This window comes from Epinephelus lanceolatus, chromosome 1, assembly GCF_041903045.1.
Source record: "Epinephelus lanceolatus isolate andai-2023 chromosome 1, ASM4190304v1, whole genome shotgun sequence".
Lineage (NCBI taxonomy): Eukaryota > Metazoa > Chordata > Actinopteri > Perciformes > Serranidae > Epinephelus > Epinephelus lanceolatus.
The window spans coordinates 30,782,308-30,801,630 of NC_135734.1; the positions used below are offsets into that span (position 1 = coordinate 30,782,308).

General features: G+C 38.5%; 2 protein-coding genes across 3 annotated transcripts; one reads left to right on the forward strand and one right to left on the reverse strand.

Annotated features, from left to right (window-relative positions):
* Positions 1-2,723: 2,723 nt before the first annotated feature.
* Positions 2,724-9,207, forward strand: ppcs (phosphopantothenoylcysteine synthetase). Of its 2 annotated transcripts, none has more exons than XM_033627838.2 (4): positions 2,724-2,824; positions 5,914-6,451; positions 6,532-6,635; positions 8,193-9,207. In XM_033627838.2, the coding sequence occupies exons 2-4, from the start codon at positions 5,917-5,919 to the stop codon at positions 8,517-8,519; spliced, it is 966 nt and encodes a 321-aa protein (XP_033483729.1). In that variant the 5' UTR covers positions 2,724-2,824; positions 5,914-5,916; the 3' UTR covers positions 8,520-9,207. The 2 variants fall into 2 exon arrangements, with proteins under 2 accessions (XP_033483729.1, XP_033483730.1); XM_033627839.2 differs by having other exon boundaries at positions 2,769-2,831.
* On the reverse strand, positions 8,767-18,352 carry utp3 (UTP3 small subunit processome component). Its single transcript, XM_033627837.2, has 16 exons — positions 18,168-18,352; positions 17,790-17,877; positions 16,113-16,169; positions 15,964-16,020; positions 15,758-15,878; positions 15,602-15,670; positions 15,374-15,495; positions 15,111-15,266; positions 14,904-14,975; positions 13,335-13,375; positions 13,151-13,247; positions 12,116-12,253; positions 11,870-12,006; positions 11,731-11,791; positions 9,213-9,320; positions 8,767-9,063 (listed from the first exon to the last, which is right to left on the reverse strand). The coding sequence occupies exons 1-16, from the start codon at positions 18,182-18,184 to the stop codon at positions 8,974-8,976; spliced, it is 1,431 nt and encodes a 476-aa protein (XP_033483728.2). The 5' UTR covers positions 18,185-18,352; the 3' UTR covers positions 8,767-8,973.
* Between the last annotated feature and the right edge of the window lie 971 nt (positions 18,353-19,323).

The window sequence follows — 19,323 nt, forward strand, 5'->3', positions numbered from 1 at the left end:
GATGATAATTAATTTAGCATTAGTGAACGATTAAGGCCCATTAGTTGCAACTTACAAACTATTTGTAAGTGGTATCTTAAATTGGTAACAATAAGAAAATAAAGCATACAGACGCTGGTGGAGCTATAAAAGATTTTAGTCCATGAGCCTACATTTTTTACTTGAATAAGTTTTTTGAGAAATAGAATAAGGTTGGACATGGACAGCACATAGGCCTACAGGGGCGTAGCTAAGCCTTATCTCACCACCTCAAAACAATTGCAGTTGGCCCCATTTTTATTTTATATATTGTATATAAGTCTTCTGTATGAGCATTTGACTCCACCAGAGACAGAATACATAGGTTACTACACACAAGACTATCGAACCGTTATAGTTGCAGACCACTCCTGAAAAAATAACAGACTCTACTCTCTAAACTTAATCATTTATTAATCTTTTTCAGTACAGTAGTGTGTCCCAGAGTTCCCTACATACGCCATGGTCTAAATGCTGTTTCAGATTGCAGTGGTGAAATACTGAACTCATTCATTAGTTCTTTTTGCATGGTTTAAAAGTAGTCCCATTTAAGAATAGCTTGTAATGCACTTAAAAACTCCACTATGTCTAACTCTTCATTGTACATTGTGTAAAATGCACTTAAGGCTTCTGAATAAATCTAAATTCACATAAAAACACAAGGACATGATCTCAGTGTTCTCAATTGTATGTAAAGCCCTGATCCTGAGTAGTCTGTGAGCTCACATTGACCCCGTCATAATTTTCTTTTCTTACCTCCTGTTATAGGGCAACAGGTTATATTATATATTTGTTATATTTGAACTAATGTATCTTTTTTTATTATGATACATGATATGTAAAGAATATAGTAACTGTAAAAGATGATTCACTTGCCCCCAACCAATTGTTTTAGGAGTTCTTATGATAAAGTGTTGAAACATGTAATTGTTGAGGCCTTAGAAGAACACTCTGTGGTTTTACTATCTATAGGTCCTTTAATTGTACTCAAGGGCCTAAAGCTTCCATGTGTAGGCTTGTAATATAGGCAGTCAGAAAAGCATCTAGTGGAAAACAGTGACTCTGAAAAAATGTTTAATGTAAAAACCGACACACCTCTTTCATGTGCTTTTATCATTTTTTTTTATGTTGATTATAAACTAAATACTCTATTTATAATTTGCTATAGGCCTATTATCCATGCATTTGATTAAAAATATTTAATAATCGGATTGTAGATATTTTGTATTATACTGACTTTTGGCCATTTTTAGATTTGATGCACTTTTTCCAATTACAAACAAAGTGCCTCTTGAACACAAGACTCCAGATATAGGTTTATTATAACTTGAACCACCTCTTAAATCATCTATTTCACTGGTTGTGCTAGTAAAAGAGAAGCCAGTTCGCTTTTATAAACGTGAATTTATCCTACGTAGCACAAAATGTGCGCAAACGTATCTGATGATCAACAAAATCAAACTTGTATCAATGAGAGCAGCAATGCTGAAGTGATGTGATCGTCTATTCAGCAGGACGACAGCGACACTTGTGGGTCGATAAGTGGTACTGCAGTTAATAAATCCTGACTGTCTGTAAAATGATCAGTCATTTTAAATTAAAACATTTATAGTAATAATTACTCTGCCCTTCTGTTCAAGGTGCCTCTTTAGACTGAAACACAAAATTAGAGTTTTTGTATAGACATCATTAATGCTCATCATCTCAGACACAAAATGTAAAAAGGTTTATAAAATCATAAAGTTGTTTAAACTACAGCATTTCCAATAAGCCCCTGTATGGAGTTTTTTTCACACTAGCCTATAATTCTTCCCCTAATTTGTTTTTTTAAATTCAGCAAAGCAGTTATTTCATATTAAATTATTTAAAAATGTCCTTTCTTGCAGTTTTTGCAGAGGGAGAAATGTTGTTACTTATGTCACATCAAGTTATCAAACTCATATCTAAAATAAAAATAAAAAAATACATATATAGGGTTTATAATAACTGAAAAAACAAACAAACAAATAAAACAGACCAAGATGTCAAATTTGTAGTACATGTTTAGCAACCTGCTGCAGATTCATTTTAATTGCAACTCCAATTTTGACGACCAACTAGACCTACAATTATTATGTATTAAACAAGTGTATGAGTCACCATATTCTAAATTACTTATTTGTTGTCTTCCATTGGGGTTACGGGAACAAGTAATAACACCAGTACTGCATTTTATTTTTCTACCTTAAATTTAAGATATGAATTTCATAGGAGATTCAAATAAATAAATATACTTGTACCATCAGAAAGTATATGATTACAAAACTCACCGCGTCCTGCAACAAGATCCAACCAGCATATTTGAGAAATGAGAACTTCCTTACACTAGTCACAAAAAGACAAGAGTCAGAGGAAATTATAGAGAAGATCTGATGAGCACCAGCTTCTCCAGATCAATATCAAACACTTCACTTCACTTGTTTCTTTGTCATGACACTTGCTGAGTCAGTGGGACAGTCCAGTCCAAAAGATCCCCTTTAAGAGAAATTCCCCCTGTGCCCTCTGGGAGTCTGTGTGCGCCACTGGTGATGCTAATGTTGATAAAGTCCCACACCTCATATGAAAGTGAGAAAAGTAAATGACGCACTACACTATTTCACCTGACTCAGAAATACCATGAGTGGTGTTGGATGTAGTACCGCGTACCGCCGCGGGGGGCGCTGGCGGTTTTCTTCTGTATTAATAAAGACCAAAGAATTCAGCTGACTGCCTTCAGGAAGTGAAGAAGTTGTTGTGGAGCTGATTGAGAACAACGGCGGAATCTCAAGTAAGAGGTTTCTGACATTTATTAAACTATTGTCATAAAACAAGGGTTGTTTTTGTGTCATTCAGGCTGTTGTCACGGCGATAAATCATTATCTAATAGCAGGTAACGTGACGTGCTGTACCGTGTATATGAGGACTCTCCTGCTCCTCCTCTTCTTCTAACCTTTTATTACTGAACATTTGAGGGTAAATCGAGAAAGCAGTCCATCATATTTTGTCCTTGACACAATTATCTAAAGAGGCTGGGTTTCCTGCAGTGAATCAGTCGCCAACAAAAGACATTTATTGCGTAAATTTTAAGGTCAAAGTTCAACTGTGAAGTTCAGTGACTGTGAGGTTAAGGTTTATATTAGGGTAGCCTGTATTAATCCCATATTACTGTAAAGATTAATAAGATCCTGTGAAGTAATTTGAGAGCCTGTGTTTATAATATTCAGTTATTGTTCAGTTGTTGTGACTGTTTTTGTGTTCATTCAACTTTGTGGTGTTTGGGGTTGCAGTTTCTCTGTCTGTTGTGTTATCCTGTCTCCACTTTGATGACTATTGTTACCAACAGAAATGGTGTACAAACATGTTAAAAACACGTCTCAGTACAGTTAAACATCTGCACCATAATCTACAGCTTCTCAAATGTCCATAAAGTTGTACCAAAAACTCTCTAACTTAACATTATAACATAGCCTACATCATAATTGTTGAATTAGGCTGCATTAGTTTTAGCTACATGTATAAATGTGTATGCACTAGGGCTGACACTAACCATTACTTTTTATTGTTGATTATTTTCTCGATTAATTGATTAGTTGTTTGGTCCTTAAAATGATGAAATGTTTTGATGGGTGTTTCCCAGAGCCCAGAATGACACCCTCAAATGTCTTGTTTTGCCCACAACCCAAATATAATCAGTTTACTGACACAGAGGAGTAAAGAAACCAGAAAATATTCACATTTATGGAGCTGGAATCAGAGAATTTTGATTTTTTTATTTATAAAAAAAATACTGAAACCAGTTGATAATAATATTATAATGCATTTTATTCAAAGGCACCTTTCAAAGCACTCAAGGTCAGCTCACAAGATACACTTTAAAAAAACAAGTAGCAGTGTATCCATAGATCATACAATCAAACAATTACATAATATACAATAAAAGTTTTAAAAAAATCATCATCATACAGTGCATATCACCATATGTGTGTCACCATTTAATCGGACTGAATAAGCCAGCTTGAAGAGGTGTGTTTTCAGATGGGATTTGAAAGTAGAAAGGGAGTCAGTATTGCAAATGTCATGAGGGAGAGAGTTCCAGAGGCTGTAGGCTCTAGAGCCCATGGTAGCCAAGCAAGCAGATGGTGATGTGAGATGGATTGCAGAAGAGAATCTAAGAGTACGGGAGTGTGTGTAGATATGGAGTTCAGACAGGTAGGAAGGGGCTTGATTATGGAGGGCCTTTAAAGGTGAGAATCTTAAAATTCTGCTGGAGAACAGGAGTGATATGAACCAAACCAATTAATCAATCATCAAATCAGTCGGCAGTTAATTTAATAGTTGACAACTAATCAATTAATCTAATCACTTTGAGGCCAAAAGATAAAATAAACTTGCCAGCAGTGTCAGAAATTATTAAGGGCCACGGGCCATTTGGCCCACAATTTATCCAAGAATGCCCCCAAAAGCCATGTTCCGGGGGCCAAAATTGCCCCCAAGTTTTCGAAACAGCTATATGTATTTATATTTTTAACAGTAATTACAATCTGACATTAGTAGTATAATTAGTATGAGAAGTATAATTTTATTTTTATTAAATTAATTTACCGTCACGTCTACAACTCATTTTGCAGACATAATCAACGAGATTGCACTGATTACGTGAGAGTAATCTGACAGAGAAGGGGAGGGGGCTTTGCTGTACCATAAGTATAAATTAACCATTTCTTGAGTGATCTGTGTCTACACAATGACAAATTAATGAAAAATTAAGGTAGAATGAATGTTAAATTTTAAATTAACTTACTTCCAGGATTGCAGCTAAGAAATTTATAGTAATGTGGCCTTTTTAACAGTAAAAGTAACTGTAATGTGGTGAAACATTAGTACTGCTATCAGTAGATTAATGGTTAAATCATCACATTTAAACTGGTTGAATTATAGGAAATCTGAGTGATATTTTGCAACCATAACTTTATGTAACCCATTATTTATTTCATTTATAGTGGTTTCTGCTGAAGACACTATCTTAGTTGGTTTTGCTTTTCATGTGCTTATTATTAGAACATATCTTTCAATTTTTTGATGGCCCCCAAACATTTTGAAAATGCCTCCATTTTTTAGACCGTGGGGGCCAAAATTGCCCCCAAAATATTTTGTTAATTTCATGCCCTGCTTGTCAGCACAATCTGGTTGGACAAACTCTGGAATCACTGCTTCTAAATAACCTCCAATATAATTAATTTAATTTATATGCTGCAATATCATTTTACTTAATAGTCAATATACAGTTCATGCAGAAACCTTGATACCTGCATTGCATTGTCTTGGCCCAGTTGACTTGATTCAAGTACTACTTTAGTGGTTTACGAATGCACTTTAATAAAGTTTGGGGACATACAGAAGATGGAATTTTAAAAAGCAGCAAAGTTCGATACCGTAGAGACCAAAATATCTGGACCCTCTAGGCAATTCCCATCATGCAACTCAGTGGTCTTGTATTAGACACTTGCTGCCTGGTAAATGTCCATGTCTCTTAATGCCCCCAGTTTGTTTCTCACACTTTCTGTGAAAAATATGTGGTCTCTGAGCCCAAGCTGAGTATATTGCTTGTCAAATGTACTCCAGTGTATATTATGCACTTAGGATTGAATGCTGTGTTTTACTTGGCTGCAGCTGTATCTGATTTTGTGCTGTACATCCCGTATTACATCATCAAGTTATTTTCTCAAACTTTAGAGAGCTCCCTCTAGACCCACAAAAGATATTATACAACTTGTTAACAGACAGGCTGATATGCAAAGGTTCCCCATTAAACACAGACTTCACATTCTGACTGTCGTATCACTATTCTGCTAAACTGAATCCTCTGTGTCTCTTCAGGTGATGGCTGAACCCAGAATATCTTCCATTGATGGGAAGTTAGCGGAAGAATTTGCCGTTCCCTCCCATGTCGAGGAGGTCAAAGAGAAGATGGCTGCTTTCGCCAAGCATCACGCTGCAGCGGGTCGCAGGGTGGTACTCATCACATCAGGAGGCACCAAAGTTCCCCTTGAGTCCCGCACCGTTCGCTTCCTCGATAACTTCAGCAGCGGCAGACGAGGAGCCTCCTCAGCAGAGTATTTCATAGACTCAGGCTACGCCGTCATTTTCCTCCACAGGCATCGCTCCCTCTACCCCTACACACGCATGTTCTCAACCATTAACATGCTGGATGCCCTGAATTTTAAAGACGGAGAAGGGGCATCCAGTAACTCCTGTGAAGTGGTGGTTAACCAGCAGGTACTTCCCAACATTGCCAAAGCATTGAGGCGATACCAGGAAGTGAAAGAAGGCGAACTTCTCCTGCCCATTGAGTTCAACACTCTGTCAGAGTATCTGCATCTACTCAAAGCAGCAGCACAGGCACTCAGCACAATAGGTACAGATCAACAACTATTTACAGGTTGAATTTGTGACTGTTAATATTAATAACTCCTTAAATGTTGATTCTGCACTTAGGATCCAAGGCCATGTTTTATTTGGCTGCAGCTGTGTCCGACTTCTACATCCCAGCATCTGAGATGCCTGAACACAAAATCCAGTCTTCCAATGGACCTCTTCAAGTGAGTAAAACATTACAAAATTCTAGCAAATGTACATGTAAGATTTCTTTGTTTGTTTCTAGCCTTGCAAGCAGGAATGGTCTGTCGGTCTGTCCATGTAGCTGTAAGCACCGCTGTGCTTAAGTGCAGCCTTGAAGAGCTGCTAGCATAGCTGCAGACTCATAACCTTTGAGAATTCAATGTAATTAAGGGCGGAGGTTTTGCCTCCCTAAATGTAGCACTAAGCGGTACAGATCATTCTTTGTTCCGTCTGCTATCACTTATCTTAACCAGCAGTGACCACTAATTGTCCATGATTTACCCCGACAGTGTGTGATTCTGGATTCTCTGTGTTAAATATTGTACTTTCTCTTTTAGTTTACTTATGACTTTTGTCTGTATTCCAGATTGCCCCTCAGGGACATTAAAGTTTTACCTTACTTTACCTTAATTGTTTTTCCCAATGTTCTAGTTCTTCTTCCTACCATGAAATCTGCCCGATCATGCATGGAAATAAACAAAACCTAAATTCGCACATAGATCCAGTTTTTAAGTTTCCTCAACAAAAATTTGGGGCTAATAGTCCTGATGATGTGATACAGCAACCACCTTAAGTTTAAAACACTGAAAACTCATAACAAGAGAGTTGTACGTGTTATGACTTTGCCAACTGTCACTAAAATGTGCACAAATGAGCAGAAATTGTTATACACCTGGAATTAAACCTATCTCCCATATTTTTTGCTCAAACGACAACAAAATCGCTACACAGCATCTTAAGACTGTCCTCCGTAAACAGTCCAGCCACTTCAGTGTGATGAATTTAAGAATTTTATCTGTTTGAAGAGAGGTATTGGCACATCCAATTATCTCAGATGCAGGTGCATTGGAAAATGTCACTTGAGTCTTTGAAAAGAAAATCCTGAACACTGCTCAGCTTCACAATTTATTAGTACTAATTACTACAACACTCTTACTAATAAATTGTGAAGCTGAGCAGTGTGCAAGATTTTCTGTTCAAAGACTTAACTATTGTATCTCAAAAATGGAATTTTTGACAGTATTTTGAATTCTGTCCTCATGTAAACTATTGCAGTCAATGGAAATAAGAGCATTTTAAAACATCAGTTTGTCACTGATGAAGCAGTTTTTGTAAAAAATACACTACAGACATCTCTCTGTTGTCTAGGTGAAGTACAAGAATTCTCAGAAAATTGTCTTGTTCACTGAATTTTGACACTAGTTTTGTATCTGCCTTTATATGGAACCCTGCTAGTGTCATAGTCATAGTGTGACGCCCATCTATGTCTATGTTGCTCTCCGTGTCTAAGGTTGAGTTTGAGGCTTGGGTGATGCAAAATGAACGTGCTAATGCCTACTGAGGCATCGTGCTGTGTGGGTTCAAGATACATCATTTCTAAAAATCACTTTGTTGTAGGTTAAGGTAGGTTAAGGTAGTTATGATCCGGGCGTATTTTACTAATGGACCCTACTGTATTTGTCATTTGTCGTCGTCCTTTTCCCCCCTCAAAATGCACCACCTCAACTCAGCTATAATCTCTTTTTCCTCCCCTTCAGCTCAGCATGAACATGGTCCCCAAGATACTGTCCCCGCTGGTGAAGGACTGGGCACCTCAGGCTTTTGTCATATCCTTTAAGCTGGAGACAGACGCAGCCATCCTGCTGGACAAAGCTCGACGGGCTCTGGACACCTACAGGCACCAGGCGGTGGTGGCCAACGTGCTGGACTCTAGGCGGGGTTATGTGGTGGTGGTGACCCCTGAGACTCAGGCTGAGCTGATCCTCACAGAGGAGGATGTGAAGAATGAGGTGGAGATCGAGGACAGGATAGTGAGCAACCTGACGTCAGCACACGACAAGTTCATAACTCAACAAGGGGTTTGACAGTCATCGTGTACACAGCATGTCTGAGTCAGTGACGCAGCTGTGAAGTTGTGTCTGTGTTCTTACCTGATCCTGAGCTTGGCTTAAATTCATACTCACCTGTTGTGCTGAAAAGTTACTGTATATTCAGTATGTTGCATAACCTTAGTAATAACTGTAACCATAAACACGTCATGCCTTCCCTTGTCCTGTAAACAGTGGGCCTCTGAGCTTTTAGCGGTGTCTCTGTACAGGGACTATAAGTTACTGGAGGTTTATCAAATGTTTATTCAGACTGTGCAATGATCCACAACAATAAAACATTTCCATGTCTTTTCTACAACAGTGACTGACAGTTGAATAATCAGCGATATGCTTTATTACACACCTACAATAAACAATTACAAGTAGAGTCGATTGGTATTTTTTCAACCTCACAGCTACACCTGGCAGCACACTTTGGACTCCTGCGTGGTTACTTAAGTTTGACGCTCTTCTTGACACCAGCACGAATACCAGACCGCTCACCACTGTATCTCTTCTCCTCCCGACGAACCTCATGCACCTGGTGTATAGGAACAGCAGTGTCAATATTGGTTTTGGAAACCTGTTTGACATACCTTCATATGCTCTTGATTGAGCCCACAGACAGTCCCCGGGAGCGTCATGATGCATTTCAGCAGTGTAATAAAGATGAATGTATGGGATACACACCTGGCCCTTTCTGCGGATTTTGGCCCGTCTGAACTTCTCTCTGTGCTTGACTCTGGGATTACGATCAATTTTCTTCCTCTTTGGTGTGAGCCCTTTGTTTTTGGCCATCTGTGGAATAGGCAGAGATGCTAAATTAGAAAAACTGTACAGACATGACAAAGATTAATGTGGAATGCATGGCGTGAGTACAGTGTGAGATAGGGCTGCTCGATTACAACAAAAATCACAATCCTGATTATTGCAGTCAATGCTGAGATCACTACTTTTTGACAAGCTGACTCTTTGACTTTGAAAGCACGCATTTATTGAACTTTTATGTATTTTTAACAGTGGATTTTCTTGAATTTTGAATATAATTCAACTGAAAAATGAAAAAATAAAAAATGTAAAAAAAAGTTACATAGATGACATAAATAATGTATTAGGGGTGTCCCTCACCAAGAATTTACAGTTGATCTGATTCGTAAAGTCTCGCCTACCATCAACTGTTTTTTTTTTTTTTGCTCATTGATCCATATTCTCATTTGCGACATTAGTTTATTTTTTCCGCAGCAGACAAAAGAGCTGAAACACCCAAATAAACACTTTGTCTTCTTGACTTTGCATAAGAACTTATTTTCTCATCAACCTTTTTCACAGCAGACATTTTGACTTGTCACAGCAGGAAAAGCACTGGTGAAATAAACAAGAGTCACGATGGCTCAGTTTCATTAAGTGTCCCATTAGCTATTCAAGTGAGTCAGCATATGCAAATTCAGGGCCTCCCCTATGTTGAAAGCAGCCATCATCAATGTAGTTAAATACGTCGGTGCTTCACCTACTATGACATGTCAAATTGTCTGCCATGAAAATGATCTATGAGGTGTTCCATCTAGTGCTTTTTGTTGTGTGTCAGGGGTGCATGTGTAGGTGTGTGTATGTGCGTCAGTGGTGTTGACCACAGCACTGAAAGGGATTGAAGGAGATTGATCAAGAGAGATGCAAATGTGAAAAGAGAAACAAAGCAATTCTATGAAAAATCATACATTAAGCACAGACAGATGCAACTGCGATGATTCAACTATGAGATCGAGTCGTTGAATAGTCAACTATTCAGCAGCACCCCTATAATTCATAATATATAAATGTGGCACAAGAGGAGAGGGCGAGACCCCGCACTGTTGGCAGAAGAGCCATGGCCTGCAATTATTCAGAGCAGCATGCAGGGGAATGGATTATAATATATTTGAATATATTTCTCACTTTTTCCATGATGGTCTGAATGAGTCATTGCTCACTTTTTATAAATAAAATCACCGAGAGGGTCTGAAAAGTTGCTAAATCTAGCGAGAAAGTCACAAAGTTGAGCACACTGCTGTGAAAGAAACGGGGCGTCCTGGATTTATAATACAAGACAAAACCAGAGCATCACTGCAAAACAGAATTCCCATTATTTTTTTTATCTCACTTACATTGTTTTTAAAATTGTAGGAAGCCAAAATCAGAATTGAAAATTAAATTCAATTAATTACCTTACCTAGCCCTAGTGTGAAAGGCACCATTTGTTGAAATGTATTGAAAAAATACAGTTTCGTAAGCTTGCTCTGTTTTACTTGTTGCTTTCCTGTAGCTTATATGACCAAAAAAAAAAAACTATAAAACATACAATACATTTTTTACCCACTTTGAGATTTGTCTACCTAAGTGTGGGAATAAAATAGTCCACATACAGAGAAGACCTTCGCTGCTTTAAGGGGCTGTACACATTCCATGTCTTTGACTGCCTGGAAAACACGAGGTCGGGTGCTATGTGCAACTCTTTTCCCTATTCTATGCCAGCTTTCAAGAGCGCAGAGGCAGGTTGCGTCTAAAGTTGCTGAGAAACCATAACAGCCTACCTACATGAAATCCTGAGTGCAGAGCTGATCATCTTCCAGGTGCTGTTTTTTAAGTGTGTAGGCGTCGAATATTGGTTGTGGGACAGATGTAAAGCTGTGGATAGCCCTGCACTAAAATAATAAACTTCTCCTCCATATTTACCACAGACTGATATTTATAGAAGGAGGGAAAGATTTCTGCCAGCTGTGATTGGCTGTTCCTCATCACATGTGTGTGTGCTGCTGTGTTCCAGAAGTTGAACCGGGTGCAGCCCTTGCGCCCTAAAAAACAGGCGATCGGGAGTACGTGCGAGCTGCGATGAGCATCATCTACACTGCAAACAACTAATTTGAAGGCAAAGAAAACGCACCATGTGTGCGGCCCCTGAGACCAACTTAAAAATTTAACTTTGTTTGTATAATGTAACCGTGCATAAAATTATCAATTCAGGTTCATCCAGCATAAAAACCAACACCTTCCAGTTGTATATCTTGCCTATATGTCCACATAATCCTTGTGAGGATCCATTCAATTGCCAGTAAATGTTCATAATCACCTGATCTGATGGTGTTCTGTTAATAAGTAATAAGAGTTTGTCTGGTTCAGAGCATCTGACTGTAAACACTAATATTTCAGTGTGTGAGTGGTTGTAACTCTGTACCTGGTAAGTGATTCCTCTCTTAGCATCGGGATCCTCCTCCTCATCTTCAGCCTCCTCCAACCTGCGACAAATTGACATTTATCAAATCCCCTCTTGATTTTGTCCGAACTTCCATTTTAAAGACTCAGACCATACTTACTCTTCAGCCTCTGGCTCGTTGCCCTTTCTTTTCAGTTTGGACCGCTGCTCCACCTCTCTGTAGAAACGCAGAGCCGCCTCCTCGTCCAGGTCGGAGTCTGAATCCTCCTCGACCTCAGGCAGAGTTTCCTCAGAATCCTGCAAACAGCATGCACTCATCACTATTCAAGTTCCATATTAACACGTCAGCAACAGATTCAAAGTGACATCTGTGTATGGAGGACAAAAAAATCAACATGAATCTCACCTTTTCCTTTTTACTGGACACTCTGGTCTTTTTGCCCACTGCTGATCTGCTGGTGGTCTCATCCTTCTCCTCACCAGCTAGTAGCTGGCGAAGCTGAGGTGCAAGACGAGCATCTACTGAACCGAGTTCATTGATGAGCTGCAGGCAGGGATTGAACAGACAGTCAGACAGTGTTGTAACTAATGTGATGTGCCAGCGCAGCCAGATATTGCTGCCATTATCACACATCATACAGTAGCAGTATCAAAACCAGTATGACCAGTGTTTCCCACAGATATGAAACAGACAGGATCAGTTCAAATTCGAGTGCTTTTTCAAGCTTTCATTTTTGTTTTCAGCAAAGTATTTGTAAAATGGAGCAACTATGCTACTCAAGTGAACTTACTATTAATTAAATTATTCAGGCATGTGATTGGCAAAGGACAAAATAGCAGGAAACTATACAGAGCTCAGAGCACAGTGTGGTCGTCCCTCCATCCCCACAAGCAACAAACTAAATAATCCATTCAACAGCTCCACCCTCCACAGTCAGACACACACGGCTGCTTATTTACTGCCGCATTACAGCTCAAAATTTGTGCTAACAGCTGATGCTTCTCTGGTGTGAGTGTTCTGCAGGCTAGCCAAACATCCTAGCGCTGACTAGTTATTGGTGTTAACCAACCCATTCATATGCTGAGCTCATACAGAATTAGGAAATAATATCAAGCACCGCCGTTCTTGGCTTCCTAGTTTAAAACATTTACTGAATGTAAAACGTTTCATAAAATAATTTATCATTGTGTTCTCCACTCAATCAAGTACTTTTTCAAGGACTTCTGGTACTTAGATTTCTAAATGACAAATTCAAGTACTTAAAGCACCTTGTTCGAATCTTGCTGAACACCCTGTCCAAGTAAAGTCTTTGTGTGGGAAACATGCCATCCAAAATAAAAACTCTGTATGTGCAGTTTTCTTGACACACGGGGTGAAAATACATCACTAATACTGTGCGTTCAACTGGCAGCAGGTGTTAATGTCAGTGTGTGGACTCACGTTTCTGTAGGTGAGCAGCCTTTCAATCACTGGGTGGTTATGAACAGGGATCCGTTTTGCTTTCAGCACCAAGTAGAAACTGATGTTCGTGCAGTAACTGTGGCAGGGAAGAAAATATTAGTCATTCATTTAAAGGACTGTGATGTGAATCTGCAGCATGCACTTATAATTTAATACAACTTACTTGAGATATAGCTGCTGTTTTGTCTTGAGGTAGTCGGCACCCTTTGGAAAACAGGATGAAAAGTATTCAGTCTCACATATTTGATTGATATCATTAATATGTTTCTTGGTACTCAAACACACATCCAAACTGCAAGCTTACGTCACAACAACAAACATCACATTTCTCCCCTATAATAATAATAATAATGAATAAATCTTACAGTCACCATTTAATTTCAAAATAAGAAAAATAATGATCAATCTAACTGTTGATGCGATTACAGTCATTTTAAGAACCTAACCACGGCCATGGCAGATTTCAGTGTGAATATTCATACAGTATCAGGTTAAGCAGGTTATGGGAATGATAATTTAGCTCTGATTATAAACAGGCTATACATGATACATCATACAATACAATTTAGTTATGTTGCTGATGCTTAAATGTCCTATTTACACAGGACTAGTATTACGAGGGGACTTCATGTGATTCAGAAATTATGTTCCAATGTCTGTGTTTTGCTCTGTGGATTCACAAAAGATAAACAAAGTCTGTGATTTACCCAAATATACTGACACTATCCCCTGGTTATGATGTGCACAGCCATTTGTGACTCCACTCTACGCAAAACAGAAACACTACACAGCAAAACTAGCAGTGATTTAAAGTGTTAAAATGACCACAAAAAATTGCAAAAAACAAGAAAATTAGTAAAGTAAAAAAAAAAATGTGAAAAAAAAGACACAAAAAAGTTGAAAACAAATAAATAGCTGGAAAAAGTGCTTGAAATTTTTTCAGAAATTCTGAAGCATCATTTTAAAATGTAATAGTAATAATTATAAATATAGGTGTTTCCCTATTTTTTTTTATATATATACTTTTACTTTTTTGCAATTTGTGAGACATTTCTTACCAAGTTGCTCAGTGCCTTTTTTTTCCTATGTTTGTGAAAGAAATCACACCAATTCGCTCAGGGTTCAAAAGTTTAAATACTTGCACCAAAGGTGTTTGAAAGCAGCATAAAAAAAGCGATGTCGCTCCAGCTTTCAAACGGTTAAACAAACACAACCAATTCTGCCACATATTGTGACGTCGTCCATCTCATCATCATTCAAGATTTCTCTCTTCTGATGGATTTGAGCTTGCTCTTTCTATGAATGGGTGTTGATGTTGTAAAGTGAGATGAGCCTCCTGCCCCCAAAATGCTGTCAAAACTTTAGTCCCTTTATAATTGACAACACAGCCTTCATAATCTCGACCAGGAGCGAGGCCGACATGAGGCACAGAGACAACAAAAAAGACTTAATATGACTCTGAATAAGGTGATGCAGATTTGCACTGGACTAATATTATCACTTGACCTCTGTTTGGCAAATATGACAGGTAATTCGCAGTGGAATTTTTACATGTCAGATTACGGAAACAGCAGATTGTCATTGGATTAAGATCAGAGAGAACCTCCGCAATTACTTTGTTTTCACATTTTCAGTTGATGCCTTGTTAGTCCAAAAATATCGATTATAGATGCTTTAAAATTCAAAGTCGGTTGACAAATGCACAGCTATAAATGAAACTAAATGTGCTCACCTTTCCTGGTGGGATCTTTCCGTCCTTCACCATCTGTACGAGGGGCTGCAGCTCATCCTTCAGTTCTTTAAGCTACACACATCATGCAGGAACAAAAACAATTCACATTAATTAGATTTTGGTCTGTGCTAACTAAGCAAATATCTTTTGACTTATTAAACACTGACACTGTTTTACATGTGTTTTGGTTGCATGACAGTGTTTTACCTTTGCCTTGAAGTCCTGAATAAGCTCGAGCAGCTCCGGTGACTCCTTTTTCAATAGTTTCATTTTCTCCTTCTGGGACATCTGCTGCAGGTCTTTCACAATCCTCTCCTCTTTCTGCTCAGTCTTGTTTTCCTCCTTCTCCTCCACAGCAAATTCCTTCATTTAGACACATAAAAATACCAAAAATAAACAAAAAAACACTTTTTATCAACACGTGTGGAATAACTGCAGGTGTGCAGGAGAGATTCACAATAACAAAATACCTGGAAAAAGTTTAAATCATAATCCTCCTCGCTCAGATTAGCAGCCAAACGATTCTGGATATTTTTAGCTTCTTCTTCTTCTTCTTGTTCCTCAGCTTCCAGCTCTTCTTGAGATTTCCCCTCTTTAATAACACAAATAAATAGTTGCATAAGTGAACATTGGCCACGCAGACAACAAAACTATCATGAGCTGCCTGAATAATTCTGCTGGAGATAAATGATGCTTACTTGCGGTCACATAGTCCGAGTCATAGAACATCTTCTTCTTCTTTCCCCACGCCATCTCATTAGGAAGATCTGAGGAAGATAAATAACAAATACAGCTCAACAGGCTGATATGACCGTGACCACATCCTGGGCATTAGCTGATGGTTTCATGTTTACCTTCTTCTTTTTTCCCCTCGAGATCACTCTCCATGTCTGTCCCCTCCTCTCCCTCCTCTTCTTCCTCCTCCACCTCATCATCATCCTCTGACTCCGAATCATCCAGGGCCATCACTTCCTCCTGTGAAAATCAGATGAGCTTGAATTTCTTGTTGAACTGCGTTAATTTTCTGGAGTTAACTCCAAACAAACCCATAAGCCATCACCTCATCATCCAGTTCCTCGTCGTCGCTCTCCATCTGAACACCGCTGGCGAGAAGTTTCTGTGACAAAGTGACCGCAGCAAATACAAGTTAGGAGGACATAAAAACACCGACACACACCTACAACAGAACCACTAATGAGGTTAACTTACTGCAATCTTCTCATCGTGAAACTCATCGATTTTGTCCTTTGTGTACTGTGACGATTTCTGAAAAGAAGAGAGGAGACATGTTGAAAATAACAACCACCGAAGCAGAGTCGATGTGGTGACAGTTTGTTGATGGGTGAGAGCAGCGTATCTGATATATGAGATTACAGATCATCAGATTGTGGTTATCATAGGAAAGTAACTATTAGAGAAAAGTGGTCAAAATTTCTGAACCTATTATTTGTAGTGAGGAAAAAATAAGGAGTGCTGCACTGGGTTATGGGATGATGTAGTTAGTTGTAAAAATTCAGGCGCTCTTCAAGGATGGGGCAAATAGTCACATAAAGATCCAAAGTAATCACTGGCCAGCTCACGCAGTGTAAAAGTCCACAGCACAGGCAGGCAGTCCAAAAATTCTGTGGACATTTACACTGACTGAGCTGGCCAGTCGTTGTTTTTCTCCTTATTATTTATAGGTTTTGACTTTCACATGTTCGGCCTTAATTTCCAAATTACCACTTTCTTCCCTTAGACATCATACCACACACCTCTAGCTTAGATTTATTAGGTATACCAGAGCCAACAGCCAAAACAAAGCAGGTGCACCTGACGTACAGGCGGGATAATACTGTCTAGAAGGTAAGGAAAGAGAGGATGGCAGAGGAAGTACCTGACACCAATTCAACAAAGCTGGACAGCCACAAAAAAGGTTCACAGGCTGATATCAATACCAAAAAACGTCAATCTATTCAGAACATCTGTGCACAAAAAGAAGGGTGTGCAAAAATAATAATAGTGATAAAAATGGCATCAGTGCTTTTTTTTTTTCTGGGCACCACTTAAAATAATCAACATCTGTTAGATAATGTAAGGCTGGGCGATATGGAGAAAATCCAATATCACATTTTTCCCCCCAAAACCTTGATATCAATAGCATGTCAACACTGTAATGCTATTTACTGTAATGCAGCCTTTAAAACTAGGGAAAGATATGACTTGTGATATTATGATATCCAAAATCTAAGATGATGTGTAGTCTCATATTAAGATATCGATACAATACAAAGTTATCACTCAGTCCCAGGCAGCACAGTGGTGCAGTGCTTAGTATTGTTGCCTCACAGCAAGAGGGTTCCTGGGGTTCAAAACCCGGGCTTGGGGAGCCCTTGTGTGTGGAGTCTGCATGTTTTCCCTGTATCAGCGTGGGTTTTCTGCAGGTACTCTGGCTTCCTCCCAAACACAGACTCTAAATTGCCTGTAAGTGTGAATATGGGCATGAATGGTTGTCTGTCTCTATGTGTCAGCCCTGTGATAGTCTGGTGACCTGTCCAGGGTGTACCCCAACTTGCCCAGTGTCAGCTGGGATAGGCTCCAGCCCCCCAACAACCCCTAACATGATACGTAGTTACGGAAAATGAATGAATTAATGATAGCCCGGTCCTAGTTGGATGCATACAACATAATACATGTAATGTCAGTAGATGTTTTCCCCTTCCTCTTGTGTGTAATATTATAGTAACAAAACAAACACATTTATTTTATGCATCTCTATTATAATCAGCAGCATATTGCACGTGTCAGCAGCACACATACAGGCTGTAATAGGTCTTTCTATCAGTGTTATAAACCACATACGTTCAGTCAGGCAGACAACACTGCAGCCAGCAGTGACAGAGTTACCTTATCAGGTACAGGCATGTTCTTGTAGGCTTCAGGGTCATCTTCATCATATCGCTGTGTCTTCTTGGGCCTTTGTATCTTCACAGCCCTGAGCAATAAAAACAGGAGACTTGACTGTGTTTAAATCTCTGCTCTGAGCCTGCAGAGGATGTTTGAACATCTGTTAACTTCCTGTTGGTCCTGATGGACAATGTGAGGCTCCATGATTTAGGGCTAACAACTTATTAGACTTTTAAATTACCAAACAGTTTCCACAACACGTCACTTTAACTGTTAATGACCGTTGGGAAACAGTAAATGGAGGCTATATTTAACGTTAGCATCACATTAACACATACAAACGTGCAGACTTTGTTTGCTAACTTTCGCTAAACTCACCTTTTCGCTCGAACCATGATGGAAATTAAACGTGTTTGCTGCACGTGAGCAAACAACACAGGGCGTTGAAATGTCAGTGATTATAGCTGGAGACTAAAACAAAAGAAAACTGTAAATATCCAGTCGAACTGAGTTGAAGCGACCCCACTTGGATACCGCGTGCTTCCGGGATTTCTTCTTCTTCACTTTTGTTGCTGGTCTACAAAACGATGTAGGTGGTGCACAGCGCCTCCTGCTGTACTGAGGTGTGTGCAACATCATTTCATTTAGGCAAGTAGTTTTTGACTTTGTATATAGGATAAAATCACATGCAAAAAGATGAAATAAAATAAAATAAAAATAAATACAAATAGATACAAATAAATACAAATAAAAATAAATAAACTAAACTAAACTAAAATTAAATTAAATTAAATTAAATTAAATTAAATTAAACAAAATGAAATGAAATTAATTTAAATTAAAATAAATTAAATTAACTAACTTATTAACTTACAATGAATGTCCAGAGGGAGATAGAGAAAGCCTCAATGACCTCTGCCTAAATAATATAAAACAAATTCACACCGATGAAAAGCAGAATCATTCACTATCAATTATTAATTACAACTTTCTTTTCAAGTGGTTTCTTAAACATAATGGGCATAATGTATGGCCTCTATATGATTGAATTCTGCTTGGGATGATGAAGATGGTTTATATTCTTTTGGATATTGCAGCTTACCTGTTTCCATTCGAATAAAACCCTTTTCCCATCTCACTTCCACTTTTGTTTCCTTTCTCCAGCAATCCCTTGATACCACACTCCACTCTAATTTCTACCACTCTTATATATACTGTGGTCATAGGTCTTAGCGGCCGTTCAAACCCTGCAGGTTTTTGTTTTTCTCTATAATATGGTTTAAAGGAGTTTTCTCCACTATGTCTGGACTGAACTTTCTGGTGGGAAATTTTGTTGCATTTATTTACTTATCAATTTATTTATTCATTTAAGTTATTTATTTATTTATTTAGTTAGTTAGTTATGTGTTTCATTGTGGGCTACTAAACTCACAAAACCTACCTACAAAGTGTGACTTTAAAATCTGTAATTCTGATATCTGCTTTTTAATGATTAACTTTTAAATTTAAATTTGAAAAGTGTAAACTGCATCTG

What these genes read in the sequence shown, in the direction of transcription:
- utp3 (XM_033627837.2), bottom strand. An exon ending in CTCGGACTATGTGACCGCAA is followed by an intron (nt 15,496 to 15,601) that starts GTAAGCATCATT and finishes GTGTTATTAAAG; the next exon opens with AGGGGAAATCTCAAGAAGAG. An exon ending in TGTCCAGTAAAAAGGAAAAG is followed by an intron (nt 12,007 to 12,115) that starts GTGAGATTCATG and finishes TGCTGTTTGCAG; the next exon opens with GATTCTGAGGAAACTCTGCC.
- ppcs (XM_033627838.2), top strand. Translation starts at nt 5,917, where the DNA reads ATGGCTGAACCCAGAATATCTTCCATTGATGGGAAGTTAGCGGAAGAA. An exon ending in ACAGGCACTCAGCACAATAG is followed by an intron (nt 6,452 to 6,531) that starts GTACAGATCAAC and finishes TTCTGCACTTAG; the next exon opens with GATCCAAGGCCATGTTTTAT. An exon ending in CTTCCAATGGACCTCTTCAA is followed by an intron (nt 6,636 to 8,192) that starts GTGAGTAAAACA and finishes CCTCCCCTTCAG; the next exon opens with CTCAGCATGAACATGGTCCC.